Source organism: Mus pahari, chromosome 4, assembly GCF_900095145.1.
Source record: "Mus pahari chromosome 4, PAHARI_EIJ_v1.1, whole genome shotgun sequence".
NCBI lineage: Eukaryota > Metazoa > Chordata > Mammalia > Rodentia > Muridae > Mus > Mus pahari.
This window is the reverse complement of record NC_034593.1, coordinates 54,895,503-54,913,651: the sequence shown is the minus strand read 5'-3', so window position 1 is coordinate 54,913,651 and position 18,149 is coordinate 54,895,503. Positions and strand designations below refer to the sequence as shown.

Here is an 18,149-nt window from a genome sequence, read left to right as displayed (position 1 = left end):
TAATATATTACAACTGTTTTGGAGTGTCAAATTCAGGATTTTCTTAGTGAGAATGATAATTTTTGATACAACACTATCTTCAGACCCTTTCCTTCCAGTTTTCTATTCTTTTTTATAAGAAAATAACTGGCACCTTCAGTCTATTTGTTGGAGAGTCAGCCTGCTGATTACATAAAAGTGTATCTAGTGTGGAGGTTTTTCCGTCCTTGACACCCTAACCTAGTAGAGTACACATACATTTAGAGAGAGTATGTGCTTACTACTTACTGATTGCTCTATTTTATGAATGAAGAATGGGTTCTTATTTTGGGTGTATGTATGTGTTACAGCCAGTGGTGCTTAACTTTGGCATTGTTGGCGGTAGTGTTATTTATAGGATTTGGCATTTGAAGAGGCTATGTTACTTTAGTCTAATCTCAAGCTAGTCTACCATGCTGCAGTGGCACTTGACATCCATTCTGAGGGCAATGCCGCATTGGTTCATAATTCTTTGTCTGTTTGTCTTTGTAAATCTTGTCCACAGATTAAAGCTGTTTCCTTTAATTTATGCTCACCAGCTTTTGTTAAAGATATGCAAAAAGTTGGAGTGACTTTGTTTGCCTCTTGTTTGTGATATACTTCTGACATCTGGGTTTCCCAAATGAGGATTTCATTGAGTTGAAAATGTATATGTTAATGATAGATCAGTGCACAAGACAAATTATAAAAAAACATAAATGCTAGAAATGATCACTATCTCAAAAAATAACATTGTAAAAGTATGTCAGAAAATAGTATACTTTTGATGTATTTATTCTTACAGGTATTTAAAAAAACTCCTCCTGGTGTTCGGAAAATAGTAATTGCTACCAACATTGCAGAGACTAGGTAAAAACTATTTTAAATATCAGCTATTGGTAATTACATAAGTGTAGAAATCCATACATTATTAACATAGTTTAATCCTTATTCTCTGTAAAATAAGTGAAATCTCTTGTTAGTCATGAATGGTAAATATAAACTGTAGTTTTCTAAAGCTGTGTTTAGTGCTCCTTTTCAAAGTAGTCATTTAACAAGTTGTTTTTCAAAATTTCTCTAAAGAATCATGGGAATTGGTATAGCTTTATCCTTTTTCTGTTCTCCAGTTAGGGATATTATTGTTATATAATTACATGCAGTCTTCAACATTTCTAATGCTCTGCTGGAAATATTTATAGCTAAGTTGCTGAAACAACTTATTTTCTAGAAGCTGCTGTTAAGGCATAGTTCCTTTAGGGCTTTAGAAGTGGCCATAAAGTGCTGGCCGTGATAAGATGGCTGTGGTCAGATAAGAATGTGGCCTGTGATCTAATCATTTTACTACTGCGGTACATAGGAACACTGCCTATTGTCAGGTGTTTGACTGCTGTGAAATTGAAAAATGTGAGAAAAGTAGGCAAAGGCCTAAACTAATAAAATCCACTTGATCTGTTAAAAAACAGTATTTTAAATAAATTTTTAAAAATCCATCTATAGAATTGGTATATTTTTATCCCTTGATGTACTTTTTAATATTTTGTGTATCTTTTTCAAACAGCATCACCATAGATGATGTGGTTTATGTAATAGATGGAGGGAAAATTAAAGAAACACACTTTGACACACAGAACAACATCAGTACCATGTCTGCTGAGTGGGTTAGTAAAGCTAATGCCAAACAGAGGAAAGGGAGAGCTGGAAGGTAAGTCGGAAATGCTGTGCAAGGCCTTGAGAACATGCAAAAGAATACGTGAGCAAATTCAGAAGTATTATTAGAAGAGGTATCTTGCATAATATATTGAACTCAACACTTCAACAGTTATTAGTATTTGATTTTTAGTTGTCATATAAAATGTATTTGTACCCTTTTACGTACTTGATACAGTTATACTTCCTCCTAATTTCATTCCTTTACTCATAGTTCCTCCCTCTTCTGTGTAACATGCGCTGTAGTCTTTCCCATGCTTCCTGCATGTAGATTCCTTTCTTCTCACTTATCATCTCTTACATTTCCTATAACTGTCTGCCTACCTATCTATTCATCATCTGTCTAAGTCATCGTCAAGATTTCAGGTAGATTTTGCATGGGAGCGAACATTTGTCTGATGTGTATCGGGGCTATTTTGATGAAAGCAGCACTTCATTGGCTATGCCAGTGCCTCTCTTCTGTGCTGATGTGGATTCCTTTGCATGTACACATTGCTCATGTAATGTGAGCAGCACGGTTGTCATGCGGTAGTTGTCTATAGTTTTTTGAGAACCCTCCACATTGCTTTGCTTGGTAAGTATGCCTGTTTCCATTCCCACCAGCAGTGTCCTAAGTGCTCCTTTCCCCACATCTTGTTTTCTGGGTGTTATGAAGAGGTGAAATGGAGCTCAGTGTAGTTTGAATTTGCATTTTCCCATGCCTAAGTACTATAACAACACATTTTAAAATAAGATAGTAGTTTTATTTGTACTTTTTAAGGAAATTATCTGTTGAGTTTTTAAACTTTATGAATTGTTTCTACAATGACCTAGTCTATAATTAAACTTTATTAGGTACATCACTTAGAGTTTTGCTTCCATGTCTGTTCTTAATAATACTTAATGATAACTAATAACTGTTTGAGTGTTAGCTCCTCTCCTAAATGCTTTATTTACTTAATTCTCACTTCTCAGCTGAGATAGACAATTGCCTGTTTTTAGAACAAGGAAATTAAGTTATAAGGAAATTACATTCCGTTCAGTTTAGTTTCTAGAGCTTTGTACATAGCAGAGACAGAGTTGAATTCAAACAGCCAACTCCAAGGTCTGCGGTTCTACTAACTGCCTTTATGAGCCATACTGATTCTCACCACTACTTCCCAGTAAAAACACAAGGGAATCATTTTCTCCATTGATATGGTAGTAAAATAAGAAATAAAACCATCTGTTTTAATGATAAGAACAGTATTTGTCTTGACCTTTACATATAGTTTTGCTTGCTACTTTTTGATGCACATTTACAGTATTTTATGTTAGTGACAGAACAACATCTACTGTTGTTGAAGAATTTTTCCTTTACATGCTCCTTCCCACAACAAAACCAGCATCTAACACTAGTTTCCAGGTTATTCCCAAAGAAATCTACACCTCCAAGTTACAAGCCTTCCCCTGACACTTCACTTCCTCACAACCACCAATCAAGAGGAAAGCAGAAGTTAAATTTATGGTTTGGCTCCCAGCATCAGTCAGTTATATTAAAGGCCATAACGACCCCGAGATCAGATGTGTATCAGGCTAGACATCCTTTCTTGCCTCTATCAATATTGCCAGAAACTGGACTCCGGGTCCCCTCCTGTTTTCTTGTGTCAGACTGTGGTATGGCCCAAGCTCAAACTTGTAATAAAGAGACCCTAATGTGATTACATCAAAATCAACTCTTGATTGTCTTTTGGGGTTCACCAAAGCTTCCTGACACAACATTATAAGTTAAAAAAGTCCCCAGTCTTATATATAGACTTAGGTAAGGAAAGGAGAGCTAAAGGAACTGTTTTTGGTTGTTAGATCAGCCCTTTGTTTTAAATGTGTGCTCAGTCTATATAGTTCTGGCTTGCTTGCTATAATGTTTATAGTTTGTCTCTGCTTAATCTGATTTCTAGATAGTTTCTTATAATATGACGCTGATACTTAACAAAGCCTGATTAGATTGATGCTTATTTTGGAGACCAGAAAACACAACAAAACAGACAAACAAAAAAACAAAACAACCCACTATACTATGTCTTCCCTTTGGGAAATACCATTAGTTTCTTTGAAGTACTAGATAATGGTGAGTCTGTACCACTAGAGAAATTTTAGGTATTATATATTGAGCCTTTGTAGACTTATGTCCATGTGTGTGTGTGTGTGTGTGTGTGTGTGTGTGCATATATACATATATACATATATGTCTATATATGTGTATACATATATATACATATATACATATAGATGTGCATGCATATATATATATATATATATATATATATATATATATATATATATATATATATATGAAAGTTTTAGATCCTTTAATGCTACAATGGCCAGAGTCTTGAAATATTATTCTGTTCAGAAATATATGACCTCTGTTTATCAGTTGTCTCACAAAGTTGCAAACATAAAATAATTTCCATTGCATTTCTTGTTATAACTCTAAGCCTGACCAGAATAAACATAGAAATTTTGAGTGAGGTCAGAGGAACTTCAGAAATAAGAACCAAATTATGGATAGGAATACCCTTCATTGCTTTCTGGAGCTGCAGAGGAGAGCTACCAAAAGACATATGAGTGAGTTTTAGTGTTCTGTAACATAAAAGGACAGCTATAGTTCAGAGTAATATAGTACATACTTTATAAAGGCTAAAAGGGGTGCTTGAAGGCTTATATAACAAAATAAGGATATGCAAATGGCTGATATAATTAATAAACATATTCAAGTATATTATACTATACTTAAAATTACCATTGTATTAAGAGAAAAATATTTTAAAAGAAACCAGAACTACAAAAACAAAATAAAATTTGGACATTTGGTTTAGGGTCTTTCCAATAGCTAGGAGAGAATTGAGTGTTATAGACATGAAGTAATAATTATGTGTGTGCTTTGTGAGGAATGGATACTGGGTACTTTCCTTTCTGCTCTTCCTGTGGTGGTGTACAAGTTATGTTCTTGATGTTGTTTTTCTTTCTTTCGTCCTTTCTTTCGAAGAGTTCAGCCTGGTCACTGCTATCATCTGTATAATGGTCTTAGAGCAAGTCTTCTAGATGACTACCAACTACCAGAAATTTTGAGAACTCCTTTGGAAGAACTTTGTTTGCAAATAAAGGTATATTAGTTGGGAGAATTAGCAAACTACATGGAGTGTGGTGTTATAGTTTTCACCATTTTTAATAGAAAAAGAACTGTATGAAATTTGTATTTGCTTGTGTGAGGAAACTACTTGAACTTCCTTCTTATGTATATCAAGTAGTTGTTACAGAAAATTCATTAAAGTAGTACCCACCTGTGCTATACCCAGCTACTGTCTAGCCCAGAGGCAGCAATCAATCAAGGTTCTCTTGCTGCAGATTCTGCTCACATTCCCAGCCATCCACCCCTTGTAGCTTGTTGTTACAAATCTCTTTAACCCAGCAAATCAAAACTCTTGAAGCTTATAAACAGATTTATATATCAATAAATTCTCAATTCACAAAATGCCCACACAGTAACTTCAGAGCCAACTGATGATGATATAAATTGCCCACCTAGATAAGACATAGCTACCTGTGGTTATTTAAAGCTACATGGGATCTGTATTGTCCTGTTCTTCCTCCATCTTCCTTTCTTCCTTCCTTCTTTCTCAGTCCTCTCTCTGTCTCTGAACTCCTAGCTCCGCCTCCCTTTTCCCTGTCCAATCACAGGCTTCCTGCTGCACTAACATTTAAATTAATTGGGGGAAACTCTGCTACAAGTAGTTGTTAATGTTAGAATCAGGGTACCTATGTTTGGTTCCCACTTTCTACCTAGAAACTTTGCCTTGCTTGATTGAGCAGATTGCTGTACAAAATTCCTAAATAATATTGGACATGTAACAGTAATGTCAGCTTCCCTTTCTAATTTTTGTGCTTCAGAGGATTGAACCATGGCTTTCTATTAGGCAAGCTCTCCACTGATGAACTGCATTCTCCCCCTCTTTTATTTGGACTTTGAGATGGTCTCATAATTACCTCCAGCTGACCTAGAACTGTTGATTCTCCTTCTTCAGCCTCCTGAGTAACTGGTATTATAGTCCTGTGCCACCAGATCTGGCTAGCTATTCTTACGTCTTCAAATACTCTATTCAAATTCCTCTCTCTCTGTGTCTCTCTCTCTCTCTCTCTCTCTCTCTCTCTCTCTCTCTCTGATTCTCATATGTGTGTGTGTGTGTATGCTCATGCTCCACTAACCCTATTTCTAAGGTAATCAGTGATCAGCCTGTTGAGAATTTTTTACCTTGATAATTTTTCTAATTAGTAGATTTTTCTCTTAGAAAGTATAATGTAGACTTTTGAATACATGTTTTATGACTTTTTGATCCATATAACTCTGTTTGTCTCCACAGATCTTGAGGCTGGGTGGAATTGCTTATTTTCTGAGTAGATTAATGGATCCACCATCAAATGAAGCAGTAGTGCTCTCCATAAAACACCTAATGGAACTGGTAACTTTGATTTTTTTTTTTTTTTTTAAGTATAGCATGGATTTAGCATGCTTAAACACTATTGAAGAGTTTTTATGACTCGAGAGCAGAGCACTTAACAGATTTGCTGTGACACTTTTCTCATGTTTTTAAGATACACGTTTTCTTGAGCTTTATTTGTTGTAGTTCTCGTTTCAAATTACATGAAATATTGAACATTTTCTTTAGTGGTCTTCATATGTGTTTTGAAGTAGGTGGTCTATTCTTTTCTTTCTGATTACCATAATGCTCTACAGTCAGATTTGCCTAATTGTAATGTAGACGTTTGATAGAGGCAACCCTTACATTTTGAAAAAATTTGAACATATGTCTTCTTTGTGATGCTGTAAATAATCCTTGAACTGTCATTTACTATTATATCTTGTTTGCATAGAACAAAATTTTTCTGGTTTGTTAGTCCTTTATATTCCAAGAAATTCTGTAAGTGACTACATGGTGACAGTCATTCATGTTGAAAGGTAGAGGACTCCTCTTTAAGCTCTCACCTTTCTTACTCTCATCTTTAGCCACCCCCTCTTTCCATGTGGCCATGGCCAGTCTCCCTCTTTCTACCTTCTCTCTTTCTCCCTGCCTTTCTACAATAAAGCTCTAAAGCCATTAAAAAAAGAAAGGAAGAAACAAAGAAACAGAAATGTAGAGGACCTACCTTAATTAATGCCCAGAGTAGTAAGAGAAACACAGGAAATTAGGAGTGTTGTCTACTGTAGTGGTGTTTTAAACTGATCAGTTGGAAATTCATTACCGTAGTTATTTTCACACATACTCTTTACAGCACCTCTCTCCTGGACCATGTAGAGAAAGAGCATTTTTACTTCTGTGTAAAGTCACGTTTGCTAGTGCAGGGTTGGAGGGTGCTGAAGACATGTTTCTATATGTCACCAGTTTAGAAACGATCCCTGTATATAATAATTTTTTAAATTTGGATTTTGTAGCATTGCAATAGGCTTTTAATATAAGACACTGTTTGAATTAATACTTATTTATTCGGTTGTGTCTTTATATTTCCCTGGTATCTTCAGGATACTTTTCTAGCTGCTCTCTTTTGAACCAGATTACACAGGGAATTGCAATAGACATCATTCCCATGTGTGCCCCTTACCTCTTTCTGCATCATAGCCTCTAAACTAGACTGTTAGGGACTGCATTTCACCCACTTGGTATCTTTCAAAACTGTTTTACCACGGGGAACTTAATTTCTAACATAACATTTCCATGTTTTAGATTCATTGTATTTGTATAAGTTAGTCTTTGCTGACATTAAACTTTACTTTTTTGTTAGTTTGTTGTTGAAGGTACTTAAATGCTTGAGGGATTTGGTGTTTAAGAGAATTAATAGTGGCCTGGATATTTACAGCTAACGATTTTAGCTTTCATGGAGTGTTTGGCTGGGCCTACTGTAAGAGCAGACTCTTTCTTTTCAGAGTGCTTTGGATAAGCAAGAAGAATTGACACCTCTTGGTGTCCATTTAGCCCGACTGCCTGTTGAGCCACATATTGGAAAAATGATTCTCTTTGGAGCTTTGTTCTGTTGCTTAGATCCAGTTCTCACCATTGCTGCCAGTCTCAGCTTTAAAGATCCCTTTGTCATTCCATTGGTAAGAGAGACAGAAACAGGGATGGGCTCTTTTAATGCCAACTGTTTATTGTTCACATCTATGTTTTATTAGATTTTCAGTAAAATATCATCATTATTACTTCAGAAAATTGTAAGCCACTACTGTTATTTTTTAGGGAAAAGAAAAGATTGCAGATGCAAGAAGAAAAGAACTGGCAAAGGAAACTAGAAGTGATCACCTGACAGTTGTGAATGCATTTGAGGTAAGAAAAACATCTTGTCCTGCTTTATGGAAGATTACTCGAGAGAATGTTGTAAAATACTTCTAAATGACCATACCATATCTCAGGGATAAGTTACTGAGCATGGTTAAAATTTGGTGAACATTTTATAAAAATGAACTGTTTTATACAAGTGTTCATTTTTATCTTTTGGGAAAAGGCTTATATAAAAAATAAGATGGCCACAGTTGACCACATTACCTTGTTTTAAGTATGTGATGTTTCTTTGTGTCTTTGCCTTACCTTCATGATAGTATGCCCATAAATACCTACTCTTCAATCAGTGATACAGTCAAAATCGTATATACATATGTGTATATAAACATATGTACACATATGCATATATGTATGTAAATACAACTTAGTTCATATGTTGCCTGTGTGTATATGATTTTTAGGGCTTACCATGTATGTCAGTTTTTTTTGTCCAAATGCCTAATCTTACTGGAAAAAGTGGAATATTGAAATCACCTGCTATTATTGAATTGATGTTAGTCTCTATCTTTAATTCTAGTAATGTAGCTTAGGATTTAAAGTTTTTATTAATGAATATGTATTGACTACAAACATTGTGTTGGTTTTGATGGTTGTGCTCTTGGCAGAACTTCCATAGTTTCTCTTGGTGATGCTTATTTCTCTCCTTACTCCTCTTCTCAACCCAACAGATTGGTTCCTGTATTTTCTTTAGGTTTGGTCCAGTCAGTATAATTTTTTTCATAGGCTATTTATGTCGTAGGAAGTTTTTGCTCCTTTACCTATGATTATTTTGCAGGGTATATTAGTCTAGATTTGCTGTCATAATCTTTTAGAACTGTATTGCTCCAGAACTCATTTAATTTCTCTTTCCCCATTTCCTTTTTTAAATTATAATTATTACTTTTTAATCTATTTTTACAGTCCAGTCATTACCCTCCTCTCAATCTACCCTTTGGCTGTTCCTAATTCCATACCTCCTCCCCACTCTCCATCCCCATCTCCAACAGGATATCCCCACCCACACCCACACCCATCCCACCATACCTCCCCATTCCCTGGGGCCTCAAGTCTTTGGAGGGTTAGGTACACATCTTTGACTGAGGCCAGACCAGGCAGTCCTCTGCTGTATATATGTTGGGGACCTCATATCAGCTGGTGTATTCTGCCTGGTTGCTGGCTCAGTGTCTGAGAGCTCTCGAGGGTCCAGGTTAGTTGAGACTGCTGGTTTTTCTTTGGGGTCACCCTCCTCAGCTTCTTCCACGTTTTAAGCTTTATTTTTGTTGGGGGAGTGTGTTGACAGTGAGGAAGCTTGTGAGGGCTCTATCTCCCTTCACAATATGGATATTGAGGGTTGTCAAGCTTGCATTCAAGAACTTACCTCTGAACTGTCTTGCACACAGCCTTTCCTCCCATTTTGTTTAGTCTACTTAAGAAACCATGGTTGTAAAGTTGAAAATCTAATGCATTGAAATTTATTTACTAATAATTGTTTTTTAATGAATACTTGATATTACAGTAGAAAAATTTTGTGTAAAATATACAGTATGTCAGTAGCAGTGCTAGGTACTGGGATCATGAAGAGCTTCATGTTTTTGTCATGAGTTTCAAAGTTCTCTGACATTTTTGCAGAGCAAGTGGGACATTAGTAAAGCTATAAACTGTTAGTAAATTAAGATGGAACCCGCTCAGTAATTTGTGGTGTGGCGAACCATATGAGTCTCTTCATTTCTTTTGTCCAATAGGGCTGGGAAGAAGCCAAACGACGTGGTTTCAGGTATGAAAAGGACTACTGCTGGGAATATTTTCTGTCTTCAAACACACTACAGGTAATACTGAAAGATGTACTAGTCGCATAGACTATATTAGTATATATACACATCTACTTTGTCCAATTTTATCTGTAGGACACGTCAACTACATTCAAAGACTGTGTGTGTCTATGTCTTTGTATCTGTGTGTGTCAAGAAATTAACATTTTGATAAAAAAAAAAAAAAAAAAAACGCCCCATTATCAGAGAGTGAAAAGTGATGTGCCAACTCAGAAAGATACTGCAGCCCAAAACTACAAGGGATGTAGCCTGTTTCACAGCTGCTTTATAGCATTGGGTTATTGAAAAGATTCAGTAAAACAAGGAAAAGAAAGTAAGATAATAAGAGTGAACTCTTAAAAGGGACAAACAGTTGAGCTGCTAAGCTAAGAAATCAAATTGTAGGCCAAAGAGCACAACCAAACAGCCTCCTGGAAAGCAGATTCTTGACATAAAAAAAGCTTTGTCAGTAGCTAGGTTGTGGATGCAGCTGGAACCATCACTTTAAGGACAAGACTGATCTCCTTCAGTGTACCATGTATAGTGGAAACTTACGCAGACACATGTCAAAAGCCATTCCCTGAAATGGAATAGCAAAATGTCCTACATTACGGAAAGATGCCTAGATCCAGGTTGTCTGTGTGAGTTGTCTGTGTCCAGCTGAGGCGTAAGTCAATAGTAAAGAGAAAGAAGGAATACTCAAGAAAGCCCTGAAGAAATGCTGTCCTGAAAACAGGCACTGACAAGGAATCAGTGACAGTCTCAGCAGCGGAGCTTGCAGGCGCATGATTGACGGGGCACACTGGAGGTGTTTAAAATACAGAAGGAACACACAGTAGTGATGGACCCTGCACAGTGTGGACTGCATGTAGAGATGGTTGCCCCCAAATTATAGCTAAAATGACCAGGAGGAAGTGCCTATTGATTCGTTTAGAAGAATTACATGGGGAAAACTACTTTATACCTTTTGTAAAAGGAACAGTTGCATTTAACCAATTTTACCTATGATAATAGGTTACAAAATTTGTTGAACTTGAAGATGTTCTTTAGAAGATGTTTCTGTAGTTGTGAAAACAGATTAATCTGTACTGTTTTCATTTCTGTAGAACTACTTTGAACTAAAGTTAATTATGCTTTATAAAAACTTTTGGTTCGGTCTTGCTTGCAACCGAGGCTGGCCTGGATCCTTCAGTTCTTTTGTCTGAGCCTCAGGTTGCTTGAAATATAGACTTGTACAGCAATGCCTAGCTAAAAATAGCTTTTATAATTTTAAAAGCTGATCTCAAGGTAGGAGTGGTACAACATGCCTGTCATCCTACCACTCAGGAGGTGAAGACAGGAAGAGTATCAGGAATTCAGGGCCAGCCTCAGCTATATAGTGTGAGGCCAGCCTGGACTCTCTGAGATCCTGCTTCAACAATCCAGTAAACAAAAGCAAGAAACAAAATAGGATTTCATTCTTAAGCTGTACTTCTTTCTAATTCTTCTGTTGGTTTAAGTGCATAGCGTCTATTGTATTACGACTTTGAAGGTAACTAAAGCCAGGGGACAGCTGTTTTCTGCTGTACTGATCATCCAGCATTTCTGCTTCAGTCTTTCTCTTAAGGAAAACGCTCCTGAGCTAGGATGTTGACAGCAGTTAAGATTGGTCATTGTCGGGAGTGGGGGGTGGGGGTGGGGGCATTTCTGCTTGTTTTTAAAAGCAGTAAAAAGAAATTCCAATGTATCTTGCAAAATGGAGTAATCGTTTAAATATTAATGGATTGTTTTTGTCCTTATATCATGCATTTCTTCCCACCAAATAATAATTTAGGCTTGTAGGCCTTATGTTTTAAAAATATTCACTTGTTATTAGAGTACAGAAGCAACCACAAAGAATATAGAAAGTAGATATAATTGTGTTCGAGTAAAATTTATTTGCAGAAACTTGTTTTTGTGATTTACCAATTCCCTCCATAAATGGTCATATTTAATTGCTGAGCAATTAGATAGCTCAGCAGTTAAAAGCTCTTGTGCAGAGGATCCAAGTTGGTTCCCAGCACATGAGTCTTGTAGCTCTTAACTGGCTTTAGTCCAGCTTTATTATAGGTGGTCTGAAGCCTTCAGGCCTCCACAGGCACCAGGATACACACACATATAATTAAATAAATCTAGTTTTAAATGTATTACATTATTGAACTGGTTTCTTTGTAAAGCAGGAGATGCTAAAAACTAAATTGAGGTGAGTGTGATTTATAGGCCCTATACATGGAAGGTTTCTAGCTGTTACCATTCATTGCTCTCTAGATGCTGCATAACATGAAGGGACAGTTTGCTGAGCATCTTCTTGGAGCTGGATTTGTAAGCAGTAGAAGTCCCAAAGATCCAAAAGCTAATATAAATTCAGGTAAAGAAAAATAAAACAAAACAGAGCAAAACAAAACAAACAAAATAGTCAATCACTTACCATTAATGGTCCAATGCCTTTCACTTTTCTCCTTTTCCTTTCCCTATAGATAATGAGAAGATAATTAAAGCTGTCATCTGTGCTGGTTTATATCCCAAAGTTGCTAAAATCCGACTAAATTTGGGTAAAAAAAGGAAAATGTAAGCATTGAAGATAGTTACGAACTACTCACAGCTCTTTCTTCATCGTTGGAACCCTCTAGTAGAAATGGATTCTTTGCAAGTTTGGTAATTTAGATACATAGGAATCAGTGAGCACGGGGACCTGTCCCTCACAGCACAGATTTAGTCACTTATCGGATCACCCGTTTACAAAACAGGTTAAAAACGGAGAGGGAGAGAGAGAGTGCTATTTGAATACAATTGTAATTCCATTCTTTGGAGAAGTGGAATGCATGTCCACATTAACTTAGCAGCAGTTGGAGGATAACAGTGAAATATATTTCTGCCTCATAGTTTACTCTAGTGTGGGTACTGACAGTCAGGATGGCCAAGGGTTATTGAATTGTCACCCTTTGGAAGGTGTTCAATAGTCATTGGCTCAATTTGGTTTATTGATAATTTCATATTTTAACTTGGGTTTATCCTAAGGAATTGATCCCAAATGCTTTTTAACAGGCATCTAGCAAACAACTTAGGTATTTACTAGCAATTGGGAAATTATGGTTTAAAACTGTGTGGTAACATGTAAATATTAGCGTTAATGTAAATGAAAATGCTGGGTATCTTGTGATTATACAATTAGAAAATACAGTCTGCTCAAAATGACCAACATTAAGATAATATTCTAGGCCTGTGATTCTCAAACTGGGGTGATTTCCCCCAAGAAATATTTAACTAGTAGCTGGATGTATGTATTGTTACCATAATTAGAAGAGATCTTTTTATGTTTCTTAGACCAGGGATACTATTAAGCATTGTAAGATGTAGGGATAGGTTAAATTACACAGTTATGGGTACAATGATGAATTTTAATGTAGCTAAATTATCTATATTGTTAATAATCTAAATTGGTTTGGGTTTTCTTGATTTTGTCTTGTTTGTTTTAAAGTGCGGTTTTACATCATAGCTTCTGCTTGCCTCCAACTCATGCTCCTTCTCACACAGGATGATTATCCATGAGCTACCACAACCCACTTCCACATCTTTATATGTCAATAGTTTGCTAGATTCCTGATTCTAACTTTGCTGATACTTTAATAGAATAATATTAAAACACATTTTAATAATACTAAAAACATTTTATTATCTCCTATCATCATGGGAGAGCTTCATGAAAAAAGACAGTTTTCTTTGGATTAGTCTACTTGTTCAGAGGTTGGTGCTAAGAGCAAGTACAAATTTTATTTTTTGATACATTTTTACTGGGACACAGTTGTGCCCATTTATTTGTATACATTTTTACTGGGACACAATTGTACCCATTTATTTGTATACATTTTTACTGGGACACAGTTGTGCCCATTTATTTGTATGTTGTCTGCTTTCCTGCTTGATTAACAGAGTCTTATAGACAGACTGTAAGGCCACCAAGTCATAATATACATTTGGCTCCAGACAGAAATTTCTTAACTCCTGGTTTCCAGAATGACAGTGGTTGACTGAGGAAAAAGTAATGTATGTTTTTAATTCCGAGTAATAAACCATAACTATGACAGGACTTGATATATTATGCATCCATAGGACCTTAAAAAGTCTGAAGAAGGGATTATGAAGTAGCAAATCAAATATATTACTATTACCATTGTTTAAAAACAAACTATGAAATGTCTATCTGAATGATAGGATGAACAAATTGACTTACAGAATGATTGTCAACAAAATAAGTTGCCTGGGGCCTGTGAGATGGCTTAGTAGGCAGGCACTTACTGCTACATCTGACAACCAGAGTTCCATATCCTCCTGCTCTGAAACCACCATTCAGAGAGAACGGCCCTCATTCTTCCTCTCCTTCACACATGCAATCCTTCCCACACTAAACAAACACTGCAGGAAGCAGAAAGCCCCAAAGAAGTCAGAGGAAGTTAAACTGCCAAAACATACTCATTCTGAATATGTATATTTTGAAATTGAGAAATTTGGGCATTTAAAAACATTTTAAAGGGACTGAAGAGATGGCTCAGCAGGTAAGAGCACTGGCTGTTCTTTCATAGTCCCCACATTCTATTCCCAGTACCCACATGACCACTCAGAACTTGGAACCTAATGCCCTCCTCTGGCTTCTGTGGGTAGCAAGCACACATGTGCTGCATATATAGAAACATAGGCAAAACATTATATACCTAAAGTAAATCTAAAAAACAGTTTAAAATAAGTTTTAGCCAAAGTCTTTTCAACAGAATTTTAATTTTTAATTTTGGGCTCTTTTGGGAACACAGTTAACCAATGGAAGTTTTTAGTTGTTTATTTCAGTTATTGTATAAAGTGGATAGTGGTGATTCTGAGTGTAAGCTCCTTCCTAGTCCTTTCATGTACTTTATTCTTTATTATGTACTGTATACTAACACCATTAAGGAGTAATTCTTTTGAAGTAATGAGGGAACAATCTCTTGAGATACTTCTGAACTGTATTGTAACTTTTTCAAAGGGTAAAAGTTCACACGAAGTCTGATGGTCTGGTTTCTATTCATCCTAAGTCTGTCAATGTGGAGCAGACAGACTTCCACTACAACTGGCTTATCTATCACCTGAAGATGAGAACAAGCAGTGTAAGTGAACATTTAACATAATCATATAGCTGAGTGTCAATATAATAGCTTTATAATTTTATAACCTTAAAAGTCTATACTTTTCTTCTGAAATAAATCACAGATTTTTTTTTTCTATAAGTAGTATGATACATTATTTACTTATAACATTTTCTCTGAGGCTGCTTTCAAAAAGTGCTCTCAGGAATTTGTACTGTGTAAAGGTGTGCATGACAGTATAAGTTAAGTGGTGGTCAGAATAGTAAGTGAGATTTTACTTTTTTTATTTGGATGTAAAAATAAAAGTCATTTTATCTTTATTGGTTAGTTTTGACATTCAGAAAATGTTAAATTTAGAACAAAAGTATAAAATTTCTAAGAATTAGGATAGGTTCACTTAAAGTCTTAGTTCTTCAAAATTAATTTTCAAAATCACATAAGCAAGTTAATACCTATTTTAGAAAGAAGCTGATTGACGTCTGAGGTGTTGAATTATGTGATAGTAATTCTTTCTTATTCCGTCATGTACATTAATGCTCCTTACAGATATACTTGTACGACTGTACAGAAGTTTCACCATACTGCCTCTTGTTCTTTGGAGGAGATATTTCCATCCAGAAAGATAAGGATCAGGAAATTATTGCTGTAGATGAATGGATTGTGTTTCAGTCTCCAGAAAGAATTGCCCATCTTGTTAAGGTACTGATGTTGATGGTTGTCTATTAGGTGGCATAGAAGTGAATTTGTGGGTCACAGAATTTGCGGCTCAGCATGTAAAGCAGCTTGCTGCTGAGCCAGAAGACCCAATGACTTGCATTGCCTTAGAGCATGCATGGTTGAAGTGTATAACTGACTTCTGAAAGAGTTTCTCTGACCTCCACATAGTCCATGGCACATATATGACCTCCAAGATAAATGTTTTTTAAAAAGACTTTTTCTCTATTGCAAGAGAGCCGACTGATCTTAGTTTTATAAATTACTTTTTGATGCAGTAACACTCTTCCAGTGACTTTAAGGATTAAGAGTTTGAATCTTTGCCCTCCTTTGTAATAGCTTCTGAAAATCCTTGTCACCACCAAAGTCACATTTGTCTTTGCTGTATTCTCTGAGAATCTGTCTTCCCTGATGAGCATGTCTGCTTCCTTCAACCTTAGGGACTCAGAAAGGAACTGGATAGCCTTCTACAAGAGAAGATTGAATGCCCTCATCCTGTAGACTGGGACGATACTAAGTCAAGAGACTGTGCAGTACTGTCAGCTATTCTAGACTTGATCAAAACTCAAGAAAAGGCTACTCCAAGGAACTTGCCACCACGGTCACAGGATGGATATTATAGCTGACAGCTTTCAGTGATGGCCTAAAACCTATCCTGGTGTCTATAATTTCCTTTTTCTTTCTTTCTTTTTTTTTTTTTTTTTTTTTAAGTTTTTGGCAAAAGTGCCAAGCCCTGGGTTTTGACTTAATTTTGTGTGTAAGTTAGGAACTTTCATTGGGTAGTAAAGAGTTATGTGCATGACTAAACAGTGCCATCTAGCTACTATAAAGACAGTGGAAAAAGTAGTGTGCTTTCTGACCTTATCCTCTGTTGTAGATATGTCCTCACTTTGGGAGAATTCCCAAAGTTGTAACTTTGAGAAATTCCTTTATGCTATTATGCAAAATTAGTTTTCTGTTCATAATGACTGTCTAGGGACAGTAAAAATAGAAAATTGGGCCAAAAAGCAGTATGAAGTAAAAATTTGAATACAACCACATTTTTTTAAAATGAACTTCTATTATTAATAAATTTGTTGTAATAAAGTCCGATATTTAATAAAATGTACAATGTATAAATCTCAGCTAACTTATTGGCTTGGTTTCTAGAGTTCTACCTATCACTGGGCTCACTCGATTTCTTTTATTTGTTTGCTTTTATTTTTTAACTTTTTAAAAGGTTCTTATAATCCCTACGGTCCTGCTCTGTGTAGCATAATGTAGCAACTGAGCACGTGTCTGGATGTGGTGGTGGAGGTCCTGTTTCAGCTCATCCCCTTTTCTTTATTTGAAAGACAGGTAAAGATTATGAGGATTAAATATGGTAACATGTCAAGGGCCACAGTGTCTGATGCATATGGTCCTCACACAGTGCTTGTTACTATTTGTTCATAAAATACTTTTTAACCTTTAGTAATCAATTTTTTCATTTTATTTTTTGTACTAAGGACCTTGGAGATGGTTGCGCCAAGGGTCTCACATACTAGATGACTGCTATATTACTGAGCCACATCCCTAGTCCTGTAAAATACCATTTTTATGCCTCTTGATGCTTTTAGTGGAGTGTGACAAAACAAGGCTGTTTTCAGGCTTGTTAGAGCTATTGTTTGCTTCCGAGTTTTGGACTCCCTTCTTGTTTTCCTGTTGTAGTCCCTACCTCTAGCTTGAAGATGTTGCTTTTGTCCTATCCACGAGCCAGTGATTGTTCTGAGATAATCAAGTTTGGTCTTACTTCCCTAGTAAGTTGTGAGATGACCAGGACATATGCATAGCACTGCCATGGATTTGCTGCCATGGTACTGCCATGGTTCAGGTACTGCTGCCATGTCTGAGTATATGCCACCTGGCATTGTATACAATGATTTGGATGTACTGTGTCCTTTGTTTATTCTTTTGGATTGTCTCACCAAAATTACGCTTCTCCCTAGTCATAGTGGTGGTGTCACGGTATTATAGCATATTAGTTTTGCCCCTAAAGTCAAGATGTGTTTACAAGCAAGTATTTAGTCTCCACAGCAAATGCAAAAATGTTGTCAGAATTGTTTTCACAGATAAGCTGTACACAAAAAGAAGTGGTGTCTTGCCAGCATCTGCTGCTGTCTGACATAGCTAAGCAAGATAGACTGTGGATTGTGGGTGCTCTGAAGGTTCAGCTTCTTGTTCACAGATTGCGATTCCTATCTGAAAAATGCACTCCAAGCCCCAGAATGACTTGTTCTGTAGTGCTCTTAAAAAAGTAGGTCATCAAGAAGAAAAAGCTGTCTTATATCACTTTGCACAGCACAAAGAACAAACTGGAAAAAATCACTGTAACAGAAACTTATGAGTAAAAATGAGATATACTGATGCATAATGTTTCAAGAGCATTAAGTACATGCATATGGTACCTTCCTAATTAATTGACCTGGAAAAAGAGCTGTAGT

The 18,149-nt window shown here is 36.2% G+C and overlaps 1 protein-coding gene across 2 annotated transcripts in view; it reads left to right on the top strand.

The window, feature by feature from the left end:
* Positions 1–18,149, top strand: part of Dhx36 (DEAH-box helicase 36) — a 39,034-nt gene that overhangs the window by 20,136 nt on the left and 749 nt on the right. Inside the window, exons 14-25 of one of the 2 annotated variants that reach the window (XM_029537461.1) lie at positions 803–867; positions 1,556–1,699; positions 4,712–4,829; positions 6,084–6,182; positions 7,643–7,816; positions 7,953–8,039; positions 9,776–9,859; positions 12,128–12,227; positions 12,337–12,427; positions 14,874–14,994; positions 15,520–15,672; positions 16,128–16,345. In XM_029537461.1, coding sequence (XP_029393321.1) covers positions 803–867; positions 1,556–1,699; positions 4,712–4,829; positions 6,084–6,182; positions 7,643–7,816; positions 7,953–8,039; positions 9,776–9,859; positions 12,128–12,227; positions 12,337–12,427; positions 14,874–14,994; positions 15,520–15,672; positions 16,128–16,313 — 1,422 coding nt within the window. In that variant the 3' untranslated portion in view covers positions 16,314–16,345. Of the gene's footprint in view, positions 1–802; positions 868–1,555; positions 1,700–4,711; positions 4,830–6,083; positions 6,183–7,642; positions 7,817–7,952; positions 8,040–9,775; positions 9,860–12,127; positions 12,228–12,336; positions 12,428–14,873; positions 14,995–15,519; positions 15,673–16,127; positions 16,812–18,149 lie in introns of those variants that run through there. The other variant, XM_021195953.2, reaches the window with a different exon arrangement.